Source organism: Cimex lectularius, unplaced genomic scaffold, assembly GCF_000648675.2.
Source record: "Cimex lectularius strain Harlan isolate CLEC.00 unplaced genomic scaffold, Clec_2.1 scaffold232, whole genome shotgun sequence".
Lineage (NCBI taxonomy): Eukaryota > Metazoa > Arthropoda > Insecta > Hemiptera > Cimicidae > Cimex > Cimex lectularius.
Genome location: NW_019392940.1, coordinates 1,245 through 29,110, shown reverse-complemented (window position 1 = coordinate 29,110; position 27,866 = coordinate 1,245). Strand labels below are relative to the sequence as shown.

Genomic DNA, 27,866 nt, shown 5'->3' with positions numbered 1-27,866 from the left:
ACAGCACGTCCATCATCCTGAAAACCCGACGATCTTGAAAGGACACTTCATGAACAATGGCCTAATAAGCAAAGAGACATTTCCAATCTGGTAGAAAGTATGCCGAGGCGACCTCCAGATGTAATTAAGGCAAAAGGAGGAAATATTGATATTTAAATGTTAATTAAAAATCTAATTAAAACAATTTTTATCTGTCCGCCTTTTTTTATTTATTTTTCATTTCCCTTAGGAATTTACATTTTTTTTAACTTTTTTAGACTCAATTACTAAGCGTTAAAAAACGTGAAACTTTGATTAATATATAAAAATATATACAAATTAAGTTATATTACAAGTGGGAAGAAATTTTTGCCAGTCAATTATTAGTAGTCATATATTAAATCAATTTAATAGTCAATATTAATTATTATTAAATTCACTAATTTCGTAGTCCGCTTGACCAATTAATATATTACAATTAATTAAGGATTTTAGTGGAGATAAAAAAATCAATGGCACGAGCCAAAAATGGCAAAAAGGAAAGAAAATTAAAAAGGTTGGGTTGAGATGGGAAGTTAGTGTCCGAGTGGATCGAAGTCACGATAGGTGAAGTGGTAGAGCAGCAGCGTATCTAGCCGAAGATCGTGGGTTCGAATCCCGCTCGTGCCATTGACTTTTTAACTCAACTAAAAACCTTAATTAATGTTAATTATTACATTGAAATTACTATTGAAAAGTTTATAATTATATAATTATAATTACAATATGTAATTTTTCGCTTTGGTTGCATAATCCATATTACAAATTTAGTTGTATGAAAACGTCGGAATAAAGTCAACGAACCAGGGCCAACTTCCTTCAGAACTTTCCAAGGATTTTAAAGTTAAACAATGGAAAAGTAAAAGAGAAAACAAGAAACTCTTAATTGCAAAAAGCAGTTTTATGCCTACCTTCACCTTGCCTCGAAGACACTATCTTGAAACCGTAAAATAAGATTTAATCCTGGATAAAATAAGTCCAATTTTTATGTAAATGGGCATTAGTTTTATTTCAATGCCACTTTCGACCAAAAACCGACTGAATTTTACATTACACCCTTTTAGGATTATATTGAATATGTTTTATGATTATGATACAAATACAAATATAACGTGTGTAGTGATTAGTGACAGTTAGTCGATGATTATTCAGAAATCGTGAGATTCGGTCTGGTGTGATGTCGGTTTCAGAAAAACATTTTCTTTATCGTGCCAACGTTTCGATCTTTATTGAGATCATCTTCAGGGCCTAGGATTTACAAACATTGTTTAAATTTAACAAAAACATGTAGGATGTGTAAAAAAGTGAATTTATACAATGCAAAAAAATATTTTTTATATTCAAAGTATTTCTACTCACTCGACGTGTTGGTTTTCTGCGTACGTAGTGAGTAGAAACACATTGATTGAAAAAAAAAAATATTTTTTTGCATTGTATAAATTCACTTTTTTACACATCCTACATGTTTTTGTTAAATTTAAACAATGTTGTAAATCCTTGGCCCTGAAGATGATCTCAATAAAAATCGAAACGTTGGCACGATAAAGAAAATGTTTTTCTGAAACCGACATCACAGCAGACCGCATCTCACGATTTCTGAATAATTACAAATATAACTTTCATTCGTTTAATTTCACACGTCTGTCGTGTTTTGACGTAAACCTCGACCACTCAAAGGTAAAATATTGAAAATTATGCTGCAATTTTTTCTCTAAAACCAAATAAAATAACTAATAATTTAATAAAAATATTAAAAATCTTCATGGTGTTTGAATATGACTGTTATACAGTTCCTGAATACTTGGAGATGCGTGGGGGTTTAGTATTTAACAAATATTCAGAACAAATGGGCGATAAAACCTAAGATATGGTCTCAACTGTTAAGGACTTCTCCCCCTTAAAAAATGAATTATTTTTATTGCTTTTAACTAAAAAGGAAACGGCTGACATACGATTTAATTACGTAGCTTGGATCCGACGATACGCTATTACCTTATCAACTAAAACGTCCTGTGTTATTATGTTGTTTTGTTAAATTAATAAAACCATATAATTTAGTTGATTAGAGTTATACTACGCATGATCCATGGGAGTTTGCCGGAAGAGATCATTTTAAAATGTCTGGCGTCTCAGGTCGTTTATTTTATTCCTGACGAATTAGCCTTATAAAACGAAACCTAGAAACATTTCTGCGAAGAGAGCATCAAAGGTAAAAATGTACGAAAATGAAAACTGGGAAAAGCACTTATAACACTCCATTTCGGTGATACGTTGATATAAGGCAAAGTAAAGAATGTTGTCGGACGCTTGTTGTTTTCGTGTTGCGATGATACTTTATGGCAGCTTTCTGCGAAATGTCCTGAAAAAAAAAAATGGGCACGAAGTAATATGTTATAGTTTTTACGTTTTACGTTTTCACCGTTGTTGAAATAATGTCGTTGTAAATAACATTGTTGTAAAAATGTCTCTATCGTTCTTTTCAAAAATAAACATGAATAATTTATTTAAGCAAAAGTTGGACAATTCAAAACAATGGTCAATTAGTTTCAAAATTTGATCATTATTTTGGTATTATTCATATTTAATATAAGTAATTTCAAACAGTATCGATAAAAAAAATGGCAATTTATTCTTCAAAGAAGGCAGAAATACAGCAAAAAATCAGTATTTAATCTATTTTCAATTCGATGTCAGGATAAAGCTTCTTGATCCTAGCGCCGAATCTAGCGTTTATTTTCTCGCATGATGTCAGCCTCAGATAGCTGAGGTTCGGAGCGACTCTTGATAAACTTTCTATTGTCTCGAAATCGATTTCTGGCGCCCTGCAGACTGTCAATATCTTGAGCCGAGGGAAAGACGCGGGGTCGTCGAAACTCTCTTTCAACGTGTCGACCGTCATCCTGGGGGACTCGAGGCAAACGCACTCGAGAGAGCTTTTAAACCTCTTGTCTGGAACAAAAAGGAAAACAAATATTATTACGTTAAAACACATTCTTTTCTTTTTTTCAAGTTGTTGTGGATATTTTTCGTTATTGTTTTATTGTTGCTTTCAAGGGTGACGCAGATATGTCAAACTGTGAATGGGGTGTAACATTTGCATAACTTTAGAGTAAAATCGATAATTTTATTTATAGAGTTGATGCTGGACGTTGTTCTGCGAGCCGGTAACACACTGAACCGGCACTGGGTCAGCATCTATTTATAGCGTACATATTTTGTTTTGAATTCAGTTTTGCATTGAGCAACCTTATAATAGATATCTTTTTGGAATGTTTAGTAATTTTCATTTTCAGAGTGACTTCTTCTACAACTAGAATAAAAGTACATTCAGCTTAGACATTCGTCCGTCAGTTGAATAATGCACGTTGCTAATGAGTTGAAAAATACACTCAAAAGAGAAAAAAATAGGGCCCAAATATTTTATTGTTTATTTCATACTGTATTAATATTCTTTTATCGATGTAGAGTTCAAATCTTCTTTAAGGTCTTTACTAGGTGAAAGAAAGACAAACGTGTTGGGATCACCAAGCTTTCGGCAACATTATGTTGCCATCATCAGGGCCTATTTATTAAGATCAAAAATTTACATAATATAAATTCAACAATCAACAATTAAAACAATAATGCATACTTTCCCAAGAGAGAAAAGAAAAAATTCTCATCGGAAAAAACTATTGTAAAAGTGCTTTGGTTTAGGTTATGAAGCACATGGCCAGCATTAAGTTATCATGGTGAACAAGATATCTATGTAAAGTAGTGAGTAATTATTCGCATATAACATTAACAATTGACAAAAATAATAATTTATATAATTACAAGTCCAACTGTTTTTTGTTCTTACTACCTATTTTTGACATTAACAACATATGTTATCACAGAGAGCATTATTTTAATGACTAGAATTACAGCTTGTCAAAATGATATGGACAAAGGATTACAATTAAGATGAGAACACGACACAACGACGCCTCACCTAAGGTTGGACTGTTAAGCCAGGAACACACCTACCCGATGATACGCTATGCGACGCTACCCGATGCTACCCGACGCAATTCCAAACTCAGATTTTCCTAAGGTTGCATTACCCCCGTGTACATCTACCCGATGCTATGCCACTCTGACGTACCCGACGCTCTGCGATCCCCACTGCCAAGATTTTCGTCGGGTCGCATCGAGTACAGTCGAAGACAAAAGAACGGACACTCATATTTTTATCCAAACTACATGTATTATTGTCGTTATATTAATTACAACATACTTATTTTTATAAACCAAATTAACAGTGATTAAAAATTAATTAGTTTTTATTTAAATTTATTAATTTTAATGGTATTAATTTTACTTAATTAATTTTAATAGTTTAGTGGAAAATCAATCAAAACACCGGAATACGATTTTTTGATATAATGAATTTAACTAACAATTTATTGTACTCGCTTCGGCGGTACATATACTAAAATTGGAACAATTTATTACACGGTTTTGCTCATAAAATTTAATTAACAATTTATTTCATAGTTTTGCTCGTAAAATTACACCGTTTTCGACGGGTAGTATCCGAACAGGACACTCGTATTTTTTGTAGTTTATTTCAAACTAAGTACATGTAATTTTGTCGTTCTATTAATTACATGTTATTTTAATGTAAACCAAATTAAACGAGATCAAAAATTCATAAGTTTTTATAAACATTGTTTAATTATGATGGTTAGGAGTAACTTTACTTAAAACAATTAAGTTTAACAAACAATTTATTAGATGGTCGTGCTAATAAAATTTAACTAACAATTTATTACAAGGTTTTGCTCAAATAGTGCATTAAGAACAAAAGATGCGTTGCAATTGTGATAGTGATTATTGTGATAAAAGCTGTGGACTGTACGCGACGTGTGCTTGCGTCGGATAGATGTGCACACCCCACCAAAACTTGGCAAGGCGTCGGGTAGCGTCGCATGGCGTAGCATCGGGTAAGTGTGTTCCTGGCTTTACAGTTAGTGAAGCCTACCAGGCTCTGAGCACTCTCCATTATGCGCCCTCTAACGGTTGCCACCTTTTTTCCGTTTTTTATAAATATCCAACAACCCCGCAAAATGTTGAGATGGAACCTAGTTCGTCACCATTTAAATTGCAGGCATTCCTCGTTAAATGGATATATACCTTTTCCAACAGGAGTCTTCTCTGGACCCAAGATCTCCGGGGAGTCCTATTTGAAAAAATGACCATTCTTTGTAACATGAGAGGACAGCCCTATAGGGTGTCCTGTGGTTTAACTTTGTTAAACATTTTAATATTAAATTTACTTACCATAACCATTCTAAATTTTATTTGTCTCTGTCGTGTATTAACATAGTTTTGTCATTTCTTTCTACAGTACCTTTTGAAACATATAACTTTATCAATATGAATCTATGATTTTTATTAAATTTTATTTTTACTTTCTTTAAATTAATATTAAAATCTTATAAATACATTTCCCTGCTGGCTAAAAATGTCCTTTCTGATGTAAAATCAATTTATGTTTGGAATGTTGAGTCTGTGGTACAATATACAATCATATAAGATTTATGACTTATATCATAGTATATCGGCTAATAATGTTTGTTACCTTTGACAGATTTGAGAATGAAAAGTGATTTGTCTGATATCCAATTGAGCACAGTCGTCTGAACTTTACATTTTTTATCGCCTGCGATTACAATAATTTAATGTGAAGCAATAAGAAATTTTTTTACTAATATTATTTGACTTTGCGACAAAACGATAATACAAATCAAAAACATGAAAAACACAATGTGTTGATATGCGGGTAAATGTTGAAAATAAAGAAGTGAACTGGTGTTCGAGGTGTATTTGCAAAGTTTAGGAAGGAAGGACATAGAAAGTCCAGAAAGACTGCTAGGATAAATCCTAATTAAAAAGCAATTTTGAAGAGCAAAGTGAAATTTTACCTAGATATATTACTAGTACATCAACAAAACGAAAAAATCTCTTTTGGGTTTTCTTTGAAACACTACAGCATTATTTATTTTTATGTCTTTATTTAACCGAGACAAATCTTTTTAATAAGATTCCTGTAAAGAGATTCCTCTCTTCAAAACTTTTAAGAGAATTGAAATCTTTAGATAGTTAGACAACTAGGATTGGCACACACACAAAAAAAATTGGGTTTAATTTTCGAAAGTAATAATCAAAATTCATATTTAACGTTCTGTTAAACAATGAAAATTGTTTGTTAATGCATTCTTTACAACGAACCACCCCACGAAAAGTCCCTGTAGGAAAAAACACAATCACGTTTTCTTTCAAAAGGTGCTAACTAATATTTTTAATGACAATTCTTGTTAATAACATGCACTCGAAAATCCAAAAGGTTTTTAGAGAATTTTAATCCTGAGAGGATTAGCCAGGCTGGATTAGATCAGAAAAACAAATTTTTGATTTAATTTTAGACAGAAACAATCAATGAAGCAAAATTGATTTATTTTTAGCAACGAAACTTCTATGATTTTCCTTCCTGGAGCTTCTAGCGAAAGGGAATTTCTGGAGGAGATAAATCCTAATTAAAATTGTATTTGTTGTTCAACAATTTGTGTATGATCACAACTTGTGATAAGATTCACGACCAATTATGTGCGATGCTCTTTCCAAAACCTTTTAGAGAAGTTAAATCTTTACACTGTTAGCCAGCCAGGACTAGGACCGAAAAACAAAAATGTATCGATTTTGCCTTTAAATTTAGACAGAAACAATAAAATTTCTTTTTTAACGATTTTTTTAATAACGAAAATTATATTATAATATCAAGAAAATAAACCTTTTTTAGCGTCAAAATTTCTACGTTTCTCTTTCTGCAGGACCTTTTAAAGAAGTCGTATCTCTAAAGGAGATAAATCCTTATTAACAAAACAACGATTTTTAGGGGCACCCAGAGATTGTAAGCCTTATATTCGCCAAACTGCTAAAACTAAAAGAATATAATGAAAATACCAGTTTTGGATTTGTTTTCACAACGACCCGACAACTGAGACAATTGTATTCTTCTCAAGAAAATAGAGATCAATAAGGTTTCCACGATCATTCCTACTCGTAGGTCATAATATTAATTTGGAAAGATTGGAATTGAATCCTTTGCTTTTATTATTATTATTTTTTTTCTTTTTTTTTTTTAAAGAAAAAGATGCATTACTTGGTGAAAAAAGTGTGTTTGAAATACCTTAATCCCTCAGTGTATATAATGCAATGGATGAAAAATGTATTCGCAATTTTTTTTTATCGTATTAACCTCAAACATTCTAAATAGATTTTTTAAATATGAATTAGCAATCTTTCAATTAATTTTTCTTTCAATGTAAGGTCTTGGCTGAGAGGAAAATATCAGTGTCACGAAAATGGTTCGAACCCACGACTTTTTTTATATTTTTTTACCTCAACCAACACCTTACAAAGAAAGAATAATTAATTGAAAGAAGTAACTTGATCAATTTACCACTAAAACGTAAATAGTTTAATATTTAATATGTAAAAGAAGTACCACTTCACTAAACAGCTCCCGTGGCCACTTCATAAGTCGCTGAGAATCCAATCCTGATTATACGACATTTCAAAATGCCAAAAAGAGGGAAAATTCGAACGGTTGTAGATTGAGATGGAGAGTTGGTGTCCGAGAGGGTCAAAGTCACGATAGCTCAAGTGGTTAGAGTAGTGCCGTATTGAGCCGAAGGTCGTGGGTTCGAATCCCGCTCGTGACACTAACTTTTTTATCTCAACCAAGACCTTACATAGAAAGAATAATTAATTGAAAGAATTAAGGTCAAATGACCACTGAAACCTAAATGGTTTATTAATAGTGTTTACGTCCTTCAATTTAAGATACTAAAAATTTGAAACAGTTTTGTAAATAAATACTTTCATTAATTATTTCTATACGATAAAGAGTTGTAAATAAAAAGGTTTTATTGTAAGTACGTGCGATTCTTTATTCATTTTCCGCCGATCAGGAACGTTCAGCTTTTTTCAGAGAACAGAAAGGTCAAGAGACAAAGGGCAAAGAGCGGTAAAAATTGTTCAGACCAATAACTAGCCACTGTAAGACTTCCGCACTATTGAACGACACTATTGAACTCGGGCAATACCAGGACTCCCTTGGCTAACATAAATTGATATAAAGAACGTAACAATAGGGTTAACTCCTTGGACCAACCTAATAGCCATTGTTGAGCAGCCCCTACCTTTATATAAATCTTGGAAGGCTTAACCCAACTACATTATACCTCAGGGGAAAACCTTATAACACGACTTCTCTTTTTTTCCTTGGGTTAAAATTACGATTCAGGTTTATTTAATTAAACCTTTTTCCTTAAATGCAATGCTATTGGGATAGTATATTACAATAAAACGATCGAATAAAAAGTTTCATTATGCAAATGGTCTCATTTTTGACTTTTTTATAAATTAACTTTTTCAATAGACCCGTGCTACTATCTATACTAGGATGTAAAGATACTAGTAAAATATAATTATATAAATTAATCTTTATATAAGGTATTGGATGAGATAAAAAAGTCTGTATCACGAGTGGGATTCGAACCCACGACCTTCGGCTAGATACGCCGCTGCTCTGCCAATTGAGCTATCGTGACTTCGAACCACTCGGACACTAACTTCCTATTTCAACCCCACCCTTCGAATTTTCCCTCCTTTTTTCCATTTTTCGTGATTGACTTTTTTTTTTATCTCAACCAAAGTCTTATATTAAAAATTAATTAATTGAAAAACATTCTTAGGTCAATCAGACACTAATTATAATACAATTAATTAAGGTTTTTAGTTGAGATGAAAAAAAGTTAATGGCACGAGAGGGATTCGAAACCACGACCTTCGGCTAGATATGCCGCTGCTCTACCACCTGAGCTATCGTGACCTCGATCCACTCGGACATCAACTACCCATCTCAACCCCACCTTATGAGTTTTCCCTCCTTTTGCCATTTTTCAAATGTCGTGTAATCGGTTTGGATTCTCGACGACAATTGAAATGGCGACGGAGATCTTAAGATAACTGTTAACCTTTTACACTGTTACTGTTGTTACTTGTACTATTAATACTGATTTTTCAAAGGAAAACCCAACTATATAATTTTATTCATTATAATTAGTAATTCACTATTTTCGTGGTCCGCTTGACCAATTAATACAAGACAATTAATTAAGGTTTTTAGTTGAGATGAAAAACAGTTAATGGCACGAGAGGGATTCGAACCCACGACCTTCGGCTAGATACGCCGAATAATTGTCGTCGAGAATCCAAACCGATTACACGAAATTTGAAAAATGGCAAGAGGAGGGAAAACTCATAAGGTGGGGTTGAGATGGGGAGTTGATGTCCAAGTGGATCGAGGTCACGATAGCTCAGGTGGTAGAGCAGCGGCGTATCTAGCCGAAGGTCGTAGGTTCGAATCGCTCTCGTGCCATTAAGTTTTTTTCATCTCAACTAAAAACCTTAATTAATTGTCTTGTATTAATTGGTCAAGCGGACCACGAAAATAGTGAATTACTAATTATAATGAATAAAATTATATAGTTGGGTTTTCCTTTGAAAAATCAGTATTAATAGTACAAGTAACAACAGTAACAGTGTAAAAGGTTAACAGTTTGTCTCGGTATGTTTTAAATAATAGAGAAAAAACTTTTAAAAAATTATTTGCATCAGAGTCACCCACCAGAGGACATCGTGGACCTCCAGAAGCATTGTGGCAAGCTGTGGTCCCAGCTGAAGTCGTCTCCGTCGGCATAAAATAAGTACTTGAGCTGTTGGAGCCTCGCTGATTTTTTCCTACAACGGAATTGTTGACATGTAGGCGGAGTCACGTAGCCGCAACCAGACAGCGTCAAACTCTCTAGCTGCGTGCAAACGTGGCCGATTACGTGCGGGTCCACTTCTTCCAATACCTGCAAAATTCGTTACTGCCGTAACAAATTGAAATGTTTACAACGAAATGTGGAATGTTTGATATAAAACAAATTCTATTATTCAGGATGACAGATGTTTTTGTATAGCCCATTTTGCCTTTTTGAGAAGACTTTCGGAAACAAGAATGGCCTATCGGCCGAAAATTCGACTACCGGGTGATCTGTGGGTCCGGCCCTAAAGGGAGAAAAGTACTCAGGACGGGTGTGAACACTATCCGGCATAAGTACGGTAAAATTCTCTTGACACTTTCAAAAAACTGTAACACCATCCTACCACCTAGTAGAAGTTGAGCTGGGCACAGAAACAGAATCTTTGGGCCATTTGTGTTTCCTCATCCAGCCAGCAGTGAACAACTAAGTAAATTCATAATTTAAATAAGAAGTCTGTTAAACAACTTTCATTGGTTAATCCCCATATTTTATAACAGAATGTTAATTCCTCAATAAATAAGCATTGTTCTCATTCCCCTAATTTTTAATAAACTTCATCTTGCTGAATTCAATTCTTTATTTTTCTTACGCTAAACCAAACATTGTAGCCAGCCGACCCCTTTCACAAAACAAAATCCAGGTCGGGCCCCTCTTACTGAACATTTAAAATTAGATAATTATAGTATACAGTAAATAAAAGTTTTATAAATTAACCAGTCGTTGCTAATTGGGTGATCGAAGAGGAAATCACTATGAAAATAAACATTTGGATGATGTACTTAACTTTATACACAAAATCGGGCATAAAAATCAAATTAGACAGAATGGAATCAATAGTTACGTAAAACTAGAGCCAATTTCAGAAGTAATAATAATGTTTCCCATATCGACACATACTACTCTGAAAATTCTTGGCTTGAGTGACTTAATGAATTAATGGGAAGAAGAGTGAGGTTGTGTTCATCCTTACAATTTGGATGTGTTGGCTTTAATTTTTGATAGCTGGAGACGGATGTCGCGTTCAACATTCGGTATTTCGGTTATATTGGCTGTACAGATAGAAAATCCGGATTCGCATAGGCAAGTTGTGCAAATGGAAGAAGAAGTTTGCTTTTTCAACGAGCAGTTTCATTTTTTGTTAACCAGACTGTTTTCCGATAAGTATCGGATTCGAAAGTGGATTTCAAGCTGGAATCTGAATTAATGTCTATGAAATTAATGTTTATGAAATGATTTAACTTTAAAATAGACTGGTTGGCTCTGTCGAGATTGATAACGGTTTGACCACCCATTCACCCCCATTTGACCCATGGTCATGATATTTCGAGCTGTTAGGAAGAAATGTTCAAAGGACATCTCCCAACTTCAAAATCTTCACATATTTCATCATTCAGCGTGCAGTTCGCAAACTCCCGTTTGTTTTCTTTTTAAAAATTATTTAACATATGAAAACGCTCCACCTCTTTAACAAATTTAAACCAAAACTGTATTTTTCTTGTGAAGGCGTGAACTTTGTCATTAAGACCGAAAGTTGTGGTACTCTTCCCTTGCAAAGAAAGACTCATTTAATTTATTTTAATGAAAATATCTCATAAATACGACAGTATACATTGCCATTTCTAATCATTGAAAACCTTGAGCAATTTGACATCGTGGTTCATCAACAGAGATACCACTTCAGAAAGTAATTCCTTTAATCGTGACAGTGCTTTTCCACGATACAGCCAACTCACTTCTGCATGGCGAAGCAAGGAGTAATAAATGTTTCCCATATCGACACATACTACTCTGAAAATTCTTGGCTTGAGTGACTTAATATAATTAATCATTTCCTCACTCTATCTTAAAAGAGGCTGGCATTTGTTTTATACCTAAAGTATATCTGTGGGGAACACAATGACTACTGCTCTTCGTTCTCTTCAACAATTTTAGTTTCACACTATTCATTGTTGTTAATTTTTAACATTATTTATTCAAAATCCCCTTCAAATCCAACGCGTACAAACATAAAACATCAATATCTCACTGGCATAACTGACATACAATAATGACACATCTACACAGAAAACAAACACTTTGTGTGAGTACAAACACTCTGATTGAGTGTAAAATTTCTATCATTGTATGTCACATCCTACTTGTGTTTGTATCATTTAAACAATGTTATAAATCCCAGGCCCTTAAGATCGAAACCTTGGCGCCCTAAAGAAAATGTTTTTTAAACCTACACCAGACCGCATCTCACGATCTCCAGATAATCATTATTTATTCATTCTACGTGTATTTTGATAATTATTAATTTTTATCGAAGTTCGCAGCGGACCACAGTTTGGGAAGCCATGAAATAAATTAATGTTTTTATTAACAAAAAATTAGAATAGAGATGAAAATTATATTGGATATGAAGTATGAATATGGAAATTATTTCAGTCTCATATTTTTACTGCTTGAAAAATTGAATGAAAACTTTAGAGTGTATGTCATTAAATTTTAATTCAAGATATAAGCATAATAATAAATATTTGAATAGATACCAAGCGTAGAGGAATATAAGTTTTAGAATATATAAATATACAACCTTGTTCACTTATCATATTAATTAAATAGCTAAATAAGACCTAGAAGGGGGTCGAAAGACAAGAGTTTTGAACGTAAATTCCAAAAACCCGCTGATTATTTTATCCCCTCTTGTGTACCTTGTGCCATTTTAACGGTTATTTAAATGCAAAAACCCACCTTGCTTCAATGCATAAATCCCTGGTTGTATTGGCAATTTATTTAAACGTAACTACTTTGACTTTGTAATTGAGGTAATATGGAAATCACAAGAATACACGAGGGTCTGAAAAAAAATTATGTCTAAAAATAGGACAGTTAAAACAAATAGATTATTAAAATATATTGTTTACCCTCGGAAAACTCTTGCCCAGCCCAATGATTTCATCATTATACAAATATACTAGCACTTTACTTAATTAATGTTTGCATCATATCTATAGAGTAATACAAATATGTTACGTTTGTCGATGGTTTTCATTTATCTTTTAAGTAAAGTAAAGTAAAACATTTTTAAGTGTCAGTCACAATGAGAAGTTTGTGGAGCCTAAATATATATTATGATATATATACAAGGTGGCCCCAATCGATTCAGCCACACGTCCAGATCTTGTAGGAAATTGAACGTTGAGTAAAAAATGTCCTATGAACCTGTGTCCGCAAACCCTTCAGTTCCGAGCTACAGGCAAAAACCAAGAAAAACCACGTTTTTTCACATTATTCGTGAAATTGTTAGTAAATCATTAGCCTGACCGTAAAACAGCTCGAAACAACATCTGTAGAGGATTAATTTCTGCGTCTAATAAGATTAAAACCAGCCTGATCGGCCCAAAATTTCATTTTTGGCGATTTTTCGAAGTTAGGAGGTGAAGGGGTACACAATATCCGCCATTTCTGACATTTTTATCGAAAATTCACAACTTGAACACCCTATCAAAAAATTCTCCGTTACAAACCTCGTTTGTTGACGATCGAATTCTCCGTCACATTAGACCAACCCCAGTCCAATTCATAAAACATTCGAATTTTTGCTAATTTACTGTTTTTCACCCAAATCGAATGTTACTCTTTTCTGGTGGGTACTACTGAATGAAATAGTGTACGAAAAATCTGAACGGCTTACTTAACAATTTTAGAAAGTGTACGCAAAATCGATAAAAATGTCAGAAATGGAGGATTTTGTGTACCCCTTCACCTCCTAACTTCTTCCCAAAATGAAATTTTCCGTCGATCAGGCTGGCTTTAATGTCCTTCGATGCAGAAATTAATCCTCTACAGATGTTGTTTCGAGCTGTTTTACGGTCAGGCTAACGGTTTACTAACAATTTCACGAATAAGGTCAAAAAACGTGGTTTTTCATGGTTTTTGGTCTGTAGCTCGGAACAGAAGGGTTTGCGGACACAGGTTCATAGGACCGTTTTTACACAGCGTTCAATTTCCTATAAGATCTGGAAGTGTGGCTGAATCGATTGGGGCCACCCTGTATATGCTCTATTTGAAGCACTATGAAAAAATAAACGTTCGAATATATGATCTACGTGCACAAATTAATAACAAAATGGAGATCGTTCAAAGCTTTGGGTAACAATGGTGGTTTATATTTGAAGTTATAATAAAATTTCCATGTCAGATCAAATTTATTTTCATGTGTATTTATTTTGTCATAATTATTCTTGTTTTTTAGTAATTTATGCTAAGCCTACAACATCTGGAAATTATTTTAGACAACATATTTTTATTAAACGGTATATATGGACTTTTTGTTTATTCTGCCAGTGAAAGTTGAATGAGATATAAGTTCGGCAGGACACACAAAACAATCAAAATTACTTTCTCAAAGACTCGGTGAGACCTCTATCTATCGACGTTGAAAACGATGATTGTAGATTTATTTAAAGAACATTTAACTTTGAGAACTTAATTAGAAAGTAGGTTTGGTAGAACCAAAAACATATTAAAACTCAATACTCAAGATAACTAACAGTATGCTACTTTTTTCAATCACGTATGGCGAGTGTAAATTTAGTTATTCAAGAACAACCAACTTCGAAAACGTTTTATATGACATAAATTTTTGTTTGAAATGTTAAAAGAAATTGGCGAAATACCTTGAGCTCAAGCATGTTTAAGGTTTTCGGGCCGTGCTGTTCCAGGATAGGAATCATGTCTGTGAAGTCCAACAAAGTCCTTTCACCGCTGGTCACGCAGACTGCGCTTAGCTCTCGTAGAGCTTTTAAATTGACAAGCGGCCCTACGACGTGATGGGGCGTCGAACAGTCGAATCTTAAACGGATCGAAGTCGCTTCTGGGCAGAGGGCGACGGCCAATTTGAGCGCGTCCGGAGGAAGAACAGCGTGGGGCGACATTCTGCAGCGAACCTGAAAAACAAATTCTCTAGATTAAATCCATTGTTTAAAATAACTTCAATGCCTGCTTGATCAATTGATGTATTTCAATTAAATAAGGTTTTTAGTTGAGATACAAAAGTCAGTGTCACGAGCGAGATTCGAACCCACGACTTTCGGCTAGATACGCCGCTACTCAACCACTTGAATTTTTTCTCCTTTTTTCCATTTTTCAATTCATTTTTATCTCATCTAAAAACCTTAATTAATTGAAAGACATTAATTGGTCAAGCGGACCATGAAAACTAGTGAATTTAATAAGTTAAAATGAAGTATATCTTCACTAAAGCTCTCCGTGGCCATTTTATTTATCGCCGAGAATCAAATAGATTACACGACATTTGAAAAATGGCAAAAAGGATGGAAAATTCAAAAGGTGGGGTTGAGATGGGAAGTTAGTGCCGAGTGGATCGAAGTCACGATAGCTCAAGTGGTAGAGTAGCAGTGTATCTAGCGGAAGGTCGTGGGTTCGAATCCCGCTCGTGACACTGACTTCTTTATTTCAACTAAAAACCTTAATTAATTGAAAGACGTTTAAAATAACGTTGAATTCGTTTTAAATTATAATTTCATTATCGAATGTAAGGAAGGTTTTTTTCTTTGAGGAAGAAGGTCATTGCTTTTCAGTGCGGTAGTGAGAAGAATCTGTCATGACTGTTGGGTGGGTAGAGTGACCGCTCGATAACATCCATTTTGAAAAGTTTTTGCTTTGTAGGTATGTCGGAAAGAGTGCTGCCGGGCATTGTCATGTTGAAACAAAACTTTCTTCCTATCCACCAAAGCCGGTTCCATCGCCTCTCTAAACTAACATATGCGTTACAAATTTTCTAATGGAAATTTGAAATGACAGAAAGCTTTTCCGGAGCAAACGCATGAAACGATTTTACTCAACAGACACACATACACACACACATTAATTATATCGTCATATCTATGTAGTTATAAATCGAATGCTATGAAGTAGCATTATTCATCTCATTACTATTGGGTTGTCCGGAAAATAATGCAGGATTTTGGTATTAAACAAAAAAAAAGAAACTAGTTACTTTAAAGCAATGTTCTTTAATCAAAANATACAAATGAGTAATCCTGTAAACGTAAACAGAATATTTTATATAGATTTTTTTTAATGAAAACTTAAAATCCTGCATTATTTTCCGGACAACCCAATAATAATTTGTAATGCATTTTCAGACCAAATGATGTTTTATTCTTATTAACAAAACATAACAGATTTTAAAAAATATTTTTTTAATTTTAAAACAAACGGACAAATGTTACTGACGTATGTTTTCAATCATGATTAATGACTGATTTAATAACAATCAGAAACAATACCAATTTGACAGAAAACACTCAGTCGTTTCATTAAACTGTCGAGAGTCATACTGTATGTGCCATGAATAGAGGTCAATACTTCATTCTACTTGTCTAATAGAATTAAAAGTCCCTCCCTATTTCCTGTAATCTCCATCTCCGTTCTCAATTGTATACCAGATATTTCACTTGTAATGCTACTTCAACTTTTAATAGCTTTTTCCAATAAAGCTACCGGATCTCGTAAAATATTAATCCTGTTCTAAATTTGATCATTGACATCAGTATAAATACCATTAAAAATCCGATTAAATCCATCTTTTTTTTATTATTACAACCTTACAAAGTACAAATTCAGTCGTAACATCAAACTTTTCGAGTTTCCAAAGTAATTGCCTAAAGTTTAAATAAGAATTATTTGGCTCTGTAAATACTGACAGAATGAAAGTACAGAAAACTTGCCACTACGGATAATCTTTAAATACATGTACATAACTGCTCTAAAATCACTATCACCAATGTAAAATTAACGTTAATTGCTAAAAAAAATTATTTTGTCGTTTAAAAAAAGTTCAATTATGATATTGATATTTCTACTAACCATAATGGAAGTAAACAAAAAATACCCTTTGATAAAAATTGAATATGTAAAAATACAACTAGCTTCTAAAAGTAAAATTAAATGTTCAAAATGACAACCTTATTGAAGAAAGCACGCCTGATAGTTTTTTTCAGAAAGACAGGTTTTTTTCATAAGCTTCTTGTGGTTCAACTGTATCATTTTTGTACTTTCATTACGTTAATAGAAGTTTCATAATCTTAATTAGTAAATTTCTTAACCGTTTGCAAGCAAAAAATCAAACTTTTGACAATTAAACGTCAAATTTAGATTGCTGATAGCTGACCTTTTATAAATTATGTACGTATGCCTAATGCTCGTTAGTAGACCTAACCGTTCTGTAAGTGACATATCTGTTTGTATTTATTGAACCAAGAAAATCTGACTTAAATTTTAGACGAGAACTCGGAAAATACGTAAAAGTTTGTGATTGATTTTGTATTTTGTTTGCTTAAAACAGAAAAGTTGAATTAATCGGGAAAGTTAAATATCTGAAAGAGTGAGTTGTCGGACACCCTTGACGATGTAATTTTTAAAATTGAATATAGGAAGCAACAATAGTCAAATAATTTATTTAAGCACAAAAAATTGAAAGCAGAGCTAATTTAAACTCAAATTTATAATTGTAGTTGTGAAGTACTAGTTAACCCCTAATAATAAGATTTAAACAGAAAGTGGATTCAGGATAATTAATTTCAAAGTTTACCAAACATGAACGTATAATAATAAGTGTAAAACTTTAGTTTCAAGACCAAAGCAAGTAAACATTTTAATCAGACGGATCGACCAGTAAATTCTATAACAAAAACTACGCAAAGGAAACTAACATGTCATTTAAAAATTGTAAATTACTCATTGGTAGCACAAACGATTTTCAAATCGTCTATTCCTTAGAGGTTTCATCACAAGTCGGGGAAACTGCTAGTAACGAATAGTGACTTTTTCGACTTCGAACAGTTTCATTTGTTTGGGGCAGAAACGTTTACGACCCCCTACTGGGACTGAGGAGACGGAAACTTTTGTCCGAAGGAACAGGCCTATAAATCACCTAAGGTGAGATTAATTAAAGCTCTCTGCGCCAAGCCGACGAATTTTCTTCGATCCCTGAATTCATTATCAACCATTCAAGCTTTTCACGTAGATTAGGCCGTTCCATCAGCTGAGGTTCATTCATCTTACGATCCTCTCATCTGTATTTGGTAAATTACGATTCGAGCAGTAAGTACAAATGCATTTCAAATAAAGCCGACATTATTTATTCCGTATCAGCTTGTATTCAGTTTTTTGTTTTTATTAAATAGTCTTAAAACTATCATTTAATTCGTATTCATTCATGTGAAAATGTTTTCACATTTTTTTTTCGACTTTGCCATCTTTGCCTTAAGGCATTAGCCATGCAGTTTTAGTTTTCACTTTTTAGAGTAGTTTTGCAATATACAATATTAATATCTTAAAATAATTAATTGAATAATTAGGTAATAATTCTTTTCTTATAAGTAAACCACATGAACCAAATTCATTGTGCGTTTTGAGTTTTTCTAAAACTACTAAGAAATGGATGAGAGTGGTTTTTTCGTTTCCGATCATTTTAGTTTGTATATCATCGCCGTTTCTAAAACAGATTTCAGCTTTTCATCATCTGCATACATCTTCTGGGTAAATATGCAGAACAAAATGACAAAAGTCTACGAAACTAACAACCCGTAGACCTTAGGAGAAATCGCTCATTACAGAAGCACTTTAAAACCCTCAAACATATCCAAGGTCATTTTTTGATGTTCCTGATGCCAGGGGATGGATTAATTAAAAAGATGGCATCAAAAGACGCTTTATTCGCTTTTATTGGACAAAAATCAAATTCACTTCATATTGGTATATTGGTTGAGATTAGAACTGAACAATTGTGTTTAAAAAAAACTCTGTAATAGAATATCAGATCCGAGTATAAAATAATAAATGACAATAAATGAAAGAGAAAATGCGCAGAATTCATACTGAAATATTCTCATGTGCCAGGAAAAGTGATAATATGCGGCTGTGTTTTTTTGTGAGCATTGCCAGTTTGTAAAGGCAACGACGCTCCCATAAGGTAATGAAAAAGCACCGCAAAGGGGTTAAAAATTTTAAAGCTTTAACTTTCTTCTTCTCTTGAGAATAGACCTATCATCTCCTACAACCCTTTAAAGACGGACAAGCGGACGAAAAGGTTGGCGAGACATGGATTTGTACCAAACATTTTTTGGTAAGTCTACAGTCCAAAATATCGGGCACGTATCCGTTACTTCCCGTGAATAGGCCCTGGTTTTGCCTAAAAATTTGACAATTGAAAATTTCCGATTTTTTAAAATATTTTTATTTCGTCGTCCTACTAGGTCAAATCAACTACTGAATATATATCATTTTACAGCATTGTTTATGTGACTTGCAATAAAAATATACTAAAAGCTGTCAAAGTTGATCAATAACCAGTATTTCTAAAAACCAAATATTTTTCAAGTAAACTAGAACAAAAACTTTTTTCGTGAGAGTAATATGAAATTTTGTTTTAACTCTCTAGAGAGTTTTAAATATAAATTTTTGATTAAATTTAAATTTATCGATTTTTTACTTCTAACGTTTTTCCGATTTTTGAGAAGTCGTTATCGGAACATCTGATTGAAAGGGCTAGATTACAAAAATGGCTAAACGGATGTTAACGCCAAACATACTATTTCGAAGAAGAGGAACTTATCTTTTTAAGGATATGAACCAGAAAATATTTCTCTAAGAAAACAAAATCTCAAAATTATTTGCCAGAAATTAACCTCGTTTTTAAATGGAAATAATAGTACGATTTTAATGTTTGATACAGTTATAAAATATAGTGGACAATTATTACAACAAACCAATTATAAACCTTGAAAATCGGTCCACTAACTTTTGAAAAAAATGATGTTAGAGCTTGTACTAGGAACGTCAGTCAGGAAGAAATAATTCCGAAAACAGTACCTATCTGACATTGCCACTAAAATTAACTTACGAATTAGAACTTTGCGATACAACTTAACAAATCAAACAAACCAAAATCTTGCGAAAAATAGTCTTGTTGTAGTAACATAAGTAGTAACATAATAACAGACTTCCTTTCGTACATGTGCTTGCAAGAACAAATATTTTGAATTCCACTATATTCTTTTCGCCTATAGTTAACCCAACTAACCTCAACTTTTCTAAACAAACCCATCAGAATTCAAAAACGAGGAATTGGTCAAGCAACCTTTTGATTTAGTATTAAAGGTAAGCTGTAACAATATTAGAGAATCACCGCTGTGTGATGAGTCTCCTTCATACATAAAGTCATTGGGTACATATTGCAAAACAGATTTACTTTTTGAAATTGTATATCATTTATGAATTTGAAAAAATATGTAGACACTCACAAAAGAACACCATTGACAAAGGGACTAAATGACGAATAAATAAATAAACTAAATATAGCAAAATAATGAAAGAAGCTGATAGATAAAGCTCTTCTGATATATAAGATCTAGATGAATCGAGAGAACCGAGGTTTAGCAAATGCTGACACAATTTCCACACTGCAAGACATCCTTGCCAAGTTTACAATGGCATGTAGTTAAACCTAATGCTATTGCATTTTTTCCCACAAAATACATACAATTTCATCATGCAATTACTTACAACAAAGCACAAGTGGTTGGACTTTGGAAACGTCCGCTGCAGTTCGGTCCAATTAAGACTGATGGTTTGTTTCTTTGGCGGACTCCTTTGCTCAAAGATTCCATGATTACAACCCTATCCATTTGTAGCGGAACATTTATTATTAACCGTTACATTAGGGAACCATGAAGGTCGTGTCGTCTTGCGAAAATGGGGCCGGTTCTAAAGCAAACCCTTCTGTTAAATGTATACATGGATAATTGCCAATCTCAAACGTTTTCTGTATTAGCTAGAGGAAGATATTAATAAAAGAATGTTAAAAGTTTGAACAATTCACGATTATCGTTTCGCCGTTTAATTAAAAAACTCCGTAATTATGTAAGCAATACGTGTGTTTATTCTTTTTATGACAATTTTCAACGGTAATTTGATAAATATTGTAATTAAATCGTTAGTTAAATAATTTACTTAATATGGCCATATCAGGCAAATTTATACAATCGCCTTACCCAATAAATAATCTACAGATTGTACTCTCCTTCCCTTCTTCAAATCTATAATTTATCTGCATATTTTTTTTAATTCACCACCAAGCATGACACACAGATGACAATAATCGCACTAGTTTCGTAATTTATACGCCAAAATAATAAATTACTACGTTTGTATGCGTAGTATGCACCATCTTGTTACTCAATATTTGAGGGTGGATGTGGATTACGCTAATGCCCTATGCAAATTTCATTGTTGCTTCCCACTTCCACTGTACGGGCTTTCTCCCACCGCTAAAACATAAATTATACAAAAAAGCATAATTAGTAAGGTCTGTTGGGATACCGACGTTCCTGTTGTAATGTTAAACTTAAACCGTGTGGGAGATTTTAAGTGGTTTTCTTTTGGATAAAAACAGCTTTATTTATTACGCTTTTTGCACAGATGACAATATAATTCCAAGTTTTATAAAAGTAGGCTGAAACAGGTTTATGTAAAGCGTAGGGTAGTTTACCGTAAGGAGGCATCGCATAATGTATGTGTGTATATGTATATTTTTGTTGTGATTTTACTGTCCTCATAATAAAAGTTCACATTTTAATTGAATTTTCGTCCAGTCACAGCATCACTAAGTTCAGAATTGCCTCGGAAGACACATGCAATGAGAAACCTGCCGACTCCGAATTTTGTGGTGCAATGAGGTTTCGAAGGCATCTTCGCTAATGGTGACATTAGGGGTATTCACGATATTTGTGTTAACCCTTTTAACTCTTTTAGGTCGTTTTAGATTAAAAAAAAGATGACGTAGATTTGTAAGAATCGGCTAGTTAACATTGCTCGATCTAACAGGCTAGGGCCAATGTTAGATGTTAGGTCGAAAATGTAGTCACATTGCTATCCGTTAGGGTAATCAACATGCCACCCAGGGAGTCGTAGCCCACTTAATGTGGAACTACGACGACGACGGGTGGTACAATGTGGTTAAGGCTCGGGGCCCAAGAAAGGTTTTACCTGGTGCCTCATCCACGTCCCTCTCTCACTCCAGGTTTCTTCATTGTTCCCTGTGACCTCTCCCAACCGTTGTCTACAAGGGGGGTCCGGGCCCAAAATAATAGTGCAGCCCTGAGGGCGTGGCAACCTCTCTAAAGCCTAAGCTGTATTCGTGTCGGCCTCGGGTCGGCATGGGGCGACGGGTGCCTTATGAAACTTACGAAACTTGCGCATGATTATCGTTATACACCCGGCCTCACGGGATACGGCGGATCGGACGTCAGCGTATAAGCGTTGGCGACGCTATGATTACGCTGAAAAGTCCCTCGAATGCGTGGCGGATGGGAATGGGTAGTGAATCGGTTGTTCCTATTCGAGTATGCTTTGCACGTAGTTGTAGGCTGAGCTTGATTGGAGGCTTTTACCGTAGGCGGTCTCCTCTTAGGTGGTTAGCAATTCAACTTTAAACAAAACCGCGGCCGAAGCGGATCGGCAGTTTCTAAGTTGGGGAAGACCCAATACTCTGGGAGACCTTCTCTATCTACGGAGCGCGCGGGAGACCAGGCTAATGTATTTCGGCTTAGGTAGCCCTTTGCGCGCGGTTCGATGCTTAATGCGGACCCGACCACTCAGAATGGGCAAGCGGGGAGCGAGGTTGTCTTGGCTCCTGGGGGCTGAGCTGCCTCTACATCAACGCTGCGGCAGTAACACACTTCTGTCGTATGCGGAGGCGTCAGCTCTCTTCTTGAAAATCAAAACGTCCGATAAGGCCGAATAGGCTAGGTGCGGACGTAAAAGATCCTCATTGTCCTTTTAAGGACGACCGAGTGTACGGGAAAGCAATGTCCTGTCCTAATATTCTCATTCATAATAGAAACATTTCCTATCCTATACATGTTGGCAGGAATTGAAGCGTGTCACTTGTTATTACTTTCGTGTGCATAGATAGCATTTTAAATGAAAGAGATTAATTTTCCTTTTTTATTATCTTCTGGCATCTTACAATTTAACACAAAAGAAAACTAAAACAAACAACAACAAGCCTTCAAGCACTACTATAGCTTTATTTGTCGTTCTACCAATCGCCACGCGCAGAATTGCGGAAAAATTAAATTAACATGCTAAGAAAGGTGGCGTTCACGATCTTACTGGGCATTTATCTATTCGAGTTAACATGAGTTACGTAGATTCGGATTAAGCGACGTGGAGATGAATAAGGTCAGTGTAGAAGAAAAGAAAGCTTTAAGCCAGGAACACACTTACCCGACGCATTGCCACATTTTGGTGGGGTGTGCACATCTATCCGACGCAAGTACACGTCGCATACAGCCCACAGCGTTTATCACAACAATCACTATCACAATCGCAACGCATCTTTTGTTCTTAATGCACTTTTTGAGCAAAACCTTGTAATAAATTGTTAGTTAAATTTTATGAGCACAACCATCTAATAAATTGTTTGTTAAACTTAATTGTTTTAAGTAAAGTTACTCCTAACCATCATAATTAAACAATGTTTATAAAAACTTATGAATTTTTGATCTCGTTTAATTTGGTTTACATTAAAATAACATGTATTAATAGAACGACAAAATTACATGTACTTAGTTTCAAATAAACTACAAAAAATATGAGTGTCCTGTTCTGAGCTACCCGACATTATAAAATGGTGTAATTTTACGAGCAAAACTATGAAATAAATTGTTAATTAAATTTTATGAGCAAAACTATGAAATAAATTGTTAATTAAATTTTATGAGCAAAACCGTGTAATAAATTGTTCCAATTTTAGTATATGAACCGCCGAAGCGAGTACAATAAATTGTTAGTTAAATTCATTATATCAAAAAATCGTATTCCGGTGTTTTGATTAATTTTCTACCAAACCATTAAAATTAATTTTTTAAATAAAAACTAATTAATTTTTAATCACAGTTAATTTGGTTTATATTAAAATAAGTATGTTGTAATTAATATAACGACAATAATACATGTAGTTTGAATAAAAATATGAGTGTCCGGTTCTTTTGTCTTCGACTGTACTCGATGCGACCCGACGAAAATCTGGACAGTGGGGATCGCAGAGCGTCGGGTAGGTTAGCGTGGCATAGCATCGGGTAGATGTGCACGGGGGTAATGCAACCTTATGGAAAATCGGAGTTTGGATTTGCGTCGCATAGCATCGGGTAGATGTGCACGGGGGTAATGCAACCTTATGGAAAATCGGAGTTTGGATTTGCGTCGGGTAGCATCGGGTAGCGTCGCATGGCGAAGCTTCGGGTAAGTGTGTCTCTGGCTTTAGGCTAAAGTAATTGATCGTAAAGTTCCCTATTACCACTTTGTTTGAAATACTTTTAAACTGCACCCCGGAGTATCCTCTGTCTGATTTTTATGTTAAGCTAGGGTCGTTTGCTCCATCTAAGCAGTGGTTTCGTGTCTAAAAATGAATTAATTATCGGTTTAAAATCTGATGTACACTATGTGCATTCCTAATAAGTTTAGAATGCCTGAGTGCCAATTCTATAAAAGAAGAAATGGTGTCTTTGAAACATTGCTGATATGGAATTAGCGAGAAGGAATAATATCTGAATCTTAAGCTTTTCAACTGGATTCTTACAAGGCTAATTTTTAGACAACTTAAGAATCAGACCGATAATTGTGTGGGAGGATACGAGATGAGGTTTGTAAGGTTAAAGTGTTACACTGACATGAACTAATTCCATAGGAAACGAGAACGATTGCGTTCAGTTTTCCTTTTCAGTTTAGCTCATAAATATAATTAATTTTAAAACATTAAATCATGTTAAGAACGATTCATGCGAATGACTTATATTTAATTTCAATTGGTAAATTAAAAATACTTAATACATGATATTTATTAAATAATAACGCTCAATAAACACAATGCTTTCATATTAAAGTGAAAAAATATTTTGTAAAGAAATATATTGAATGCTCTCAGGTAGGACGTGATTTAATAGTAACCAAATAATAACCTGATTTAATTTATGAATTCGTAAATGTGTCACGCAGGTTTTTATTTTTGTTTGCAATTATAATCTTTTATACTTGTAATAAATGTATTATTTACATGAACAATTCATTATAAAATTTATTGTCTGCATGTAGCCTCATCAAAAGATATTGAATCGGGGACATAATAGCATAAATCAGCGTTTACCGGGATGGAAAATTTATTGGTCATGTTATTCCACCGGGTTTTAAACCCCGTTGGCTCGCACACAAAAGCGTTATTTTTATTTAAAAGATATATTTACCACATGGGAAAAATCGGCGTCAATATTCTTGAGCTTGTAAGTGGGCAAAATGCCTGGAGACGTCCTCCAGTCTTTGCCGTGGAGGTGACACAAGGCGGTCGTGAGCTGGTAGTGTTTCAGGAGGCGAAGTTGAGGCTTTTTCCGAAGAATGTCAGATATCTCGTCGCTCGAAACTTTGGCCTGGCCGAGATGAAGCTCTGTCAAACCGTCAAAGCTGTAGTCGGAGATGTCTTGCCTTAGAAGTCGGAGATGTCTAAAAACAAATAAAAACAACCTTAACTTTTCTATGAAATATACACTTTCTTCTAGAAGATTTTTTGACATCACCCTGCCGTTTAGCGCCGTTTAAATCACTTGAAATAGTACAAATAGAAACGTTCTATTGATATATTTCTTTATTTTGTAGATTCGGTCACTTACTTTTGACATTTTGAATTGTTCTCTTCTATAGAACCGTGCTCATAAACTTGCAATATCGTACTCAAAAATATTTATACCTCAAATAAATATAATTCGAAATTTCATTAAGAAACAAATGATCGTTTTTTAACAATTATAAAGTTGAACTAAAAATTCAATAGATGTCGTTGTCTGATTGGCCAAATAACATCTTTCAATTAATTAATCTTTATGTAAGTTTTTTTTGACAGGGGCATCCACAGCCATTTCAGCCCCGAAGCACTAGCGAAATCACACCCACAAATACATTCATACCTACATACAGTGATCGCACTTATACTGTTATGTAAGGTATTGGTTGAGATAAAAAAATGAATCATGAAAAATGGCTTAAAGGAGGGAAAATTCGAACGGTTGGGTTGAGATGGGAAGTGTCCGAGTGGATCGAAGTCACGATAGGTCAAGTGGTAGAGCAGCGGCGTATTTAGCCGAAAGTCGTGGGTTCGAATCCCGCTCGTGACACTGACATTTTTATCTCAACCAATGCCGTACATAAAGATTGATTAATTGTACTTATTGTTTTAAACAAACATTTTAATCGAATTTGTGAACTCTAATTCAAAATTCCGCCGTAATATTGAAATGTCATTTGTTTTGTTAGTCTGTTCATTTATAAAATTATCAAAACAAGACATGCGTGTACGATGCATCTGAAACAACAAACCCGGCTGAATACAGCATCACTGAAATCATGGAGTACATTATTTACACTAATTTACTCCTACGAGCAAATAATTCTGGGAATTTGACGTTTGCTGCTTTGTTAAAGAACAAAACGTAAATTATATTAACTGTTCGTTACCTAAAAGAAAAATATAAAAAATACAACAAAATATAAAAAATAAAATAAATTAAATAAAAACCCTGTTTTTTATAATTGAATTAAAAGTACTATATTTTATTAGAAATTTCAATCCGTTCGAAAGCAGCCTTCTAGAAAAACAGGAACTTGGTGACTTACAATTTAATTTGAACTTACTTTTAAACAATAATTAATTAAAACGTAATATTTTTGTGCGTTTTAAAGCATGTAAGTTTAGAAATAACCTGATCTAAATAAGAACCCAGAGAGAGAGAGAGAGAGAGAGAGAGAGAGAGAGAGAGAGAGAGAGTGAATGCGTGAGTGAGAGAAGGATAGAGGGAAAAGATAGAAAACGTTGGACAAAAAAGGGAAATAGAGAGGAAGACAAAGTTAGAGATGTAGGGAGATGTAGGCAGGTTGAGAGATAGTGTGCGTGTGAAAAAGATAGAGTAAGACAGGTCGAGAAAGAAAAAAGAGAAAAAGATACAGAGAGAGAGAGGTAGAGAAAGCATGAGAGAGAGTGAGAGAGAGAGAGAGAGTGAGTGAGTGAGAGAGAGGGAGAGAATGAGAGAGAGAGAAGGATAGAAGGAAAAGACAGAAAAAAGTTGGACAAAAAAAGGAAATAGAGAGGAAGACAAAGTTAGAGATGTAGGGAGATATAGGCAGGTTGAGAGATAGTGGGCGTGTGAAAAAGATAGAGTGAGGCAGGTCGAGACAGAAAAAAGAGAAAAAGGTACAGACAGAGAGAGAGAGAGAGATAGAGAAAGCATGAGAAAGAGTAAGAGAAGAGAGATACATAGACAAAGAAAAAGATACAGATATAGAAAGATACACGATTGAATGTATTTTTAATGCATTAATATTATATTATTGTATGTATACGTACATTTTAAAAATTTATCCTTTTCCTTTATTTAAAAATTGCTGTTTATTTTGAATAAATAAAGTTATATAATTTACACATTTTTAATACAAATTATTTTTGAAATCAAAGTATAATACATAATAATAAATGGCATGCACTAAATAAGTAAAATTTCTAATATTTAGAAAGAAAAAACAATAGCCATTCTTGGCCTGACATTAAGGATGAATTTCATTGTATCAGTCGGGAATATCGAGGTATTTATGTAATATGCACATACATTATTTCCTTGTAATCAGTTACTTTTATAGCCCTTATGATGATTTAATAAATCAAAAGTAGTTGGCAAAAACAGGAAGTTTTATTTAAAAAAAATTCTTTATAACAAATCGTATATACATTTAAAAATTTCCTTCGAATTATAATTGCATTTACTCTGAGGAAAGGAGAATTGTTATTTTAAGATTTTCTCATATTTATTGTATAAACAAAACCGCCAGTTTCAA

General features: G+C 33.9%; 1 protein-coding gene across 1 annotated transcript; it reads right to left on the bottom strand.

Annotated features, from left to right (window-relative positions):
- Positions 1-2,627: 2,627 nt before the first annotated feature.
- LOC106667882 lies at positions 2,628-25,572 on the bottom strand. The gene is made up of 4 exons (XM_024229435.1): positions 25,235-25,572; positions 14,582-14,851; positions 9,737-9,965; positions 2,628-2,967 (listed from the first exon to the last, which is right to left on the bottom strand). The coding sequence occupies exons 1-4, from the start codon at positions 25,556-25,558 to the stop codon at positions 2,687-2,689; spliced, it is 1,104 nt and encodes a 367-aa protein (XP_024085203.1). The 5' UTR covers positions 25,559-25,572; the 3' UTR covers positions 2,628-2,686.
- Between the last annotated feature and the right edge of the window lie 2,294 nt (positions 25,573-27,866).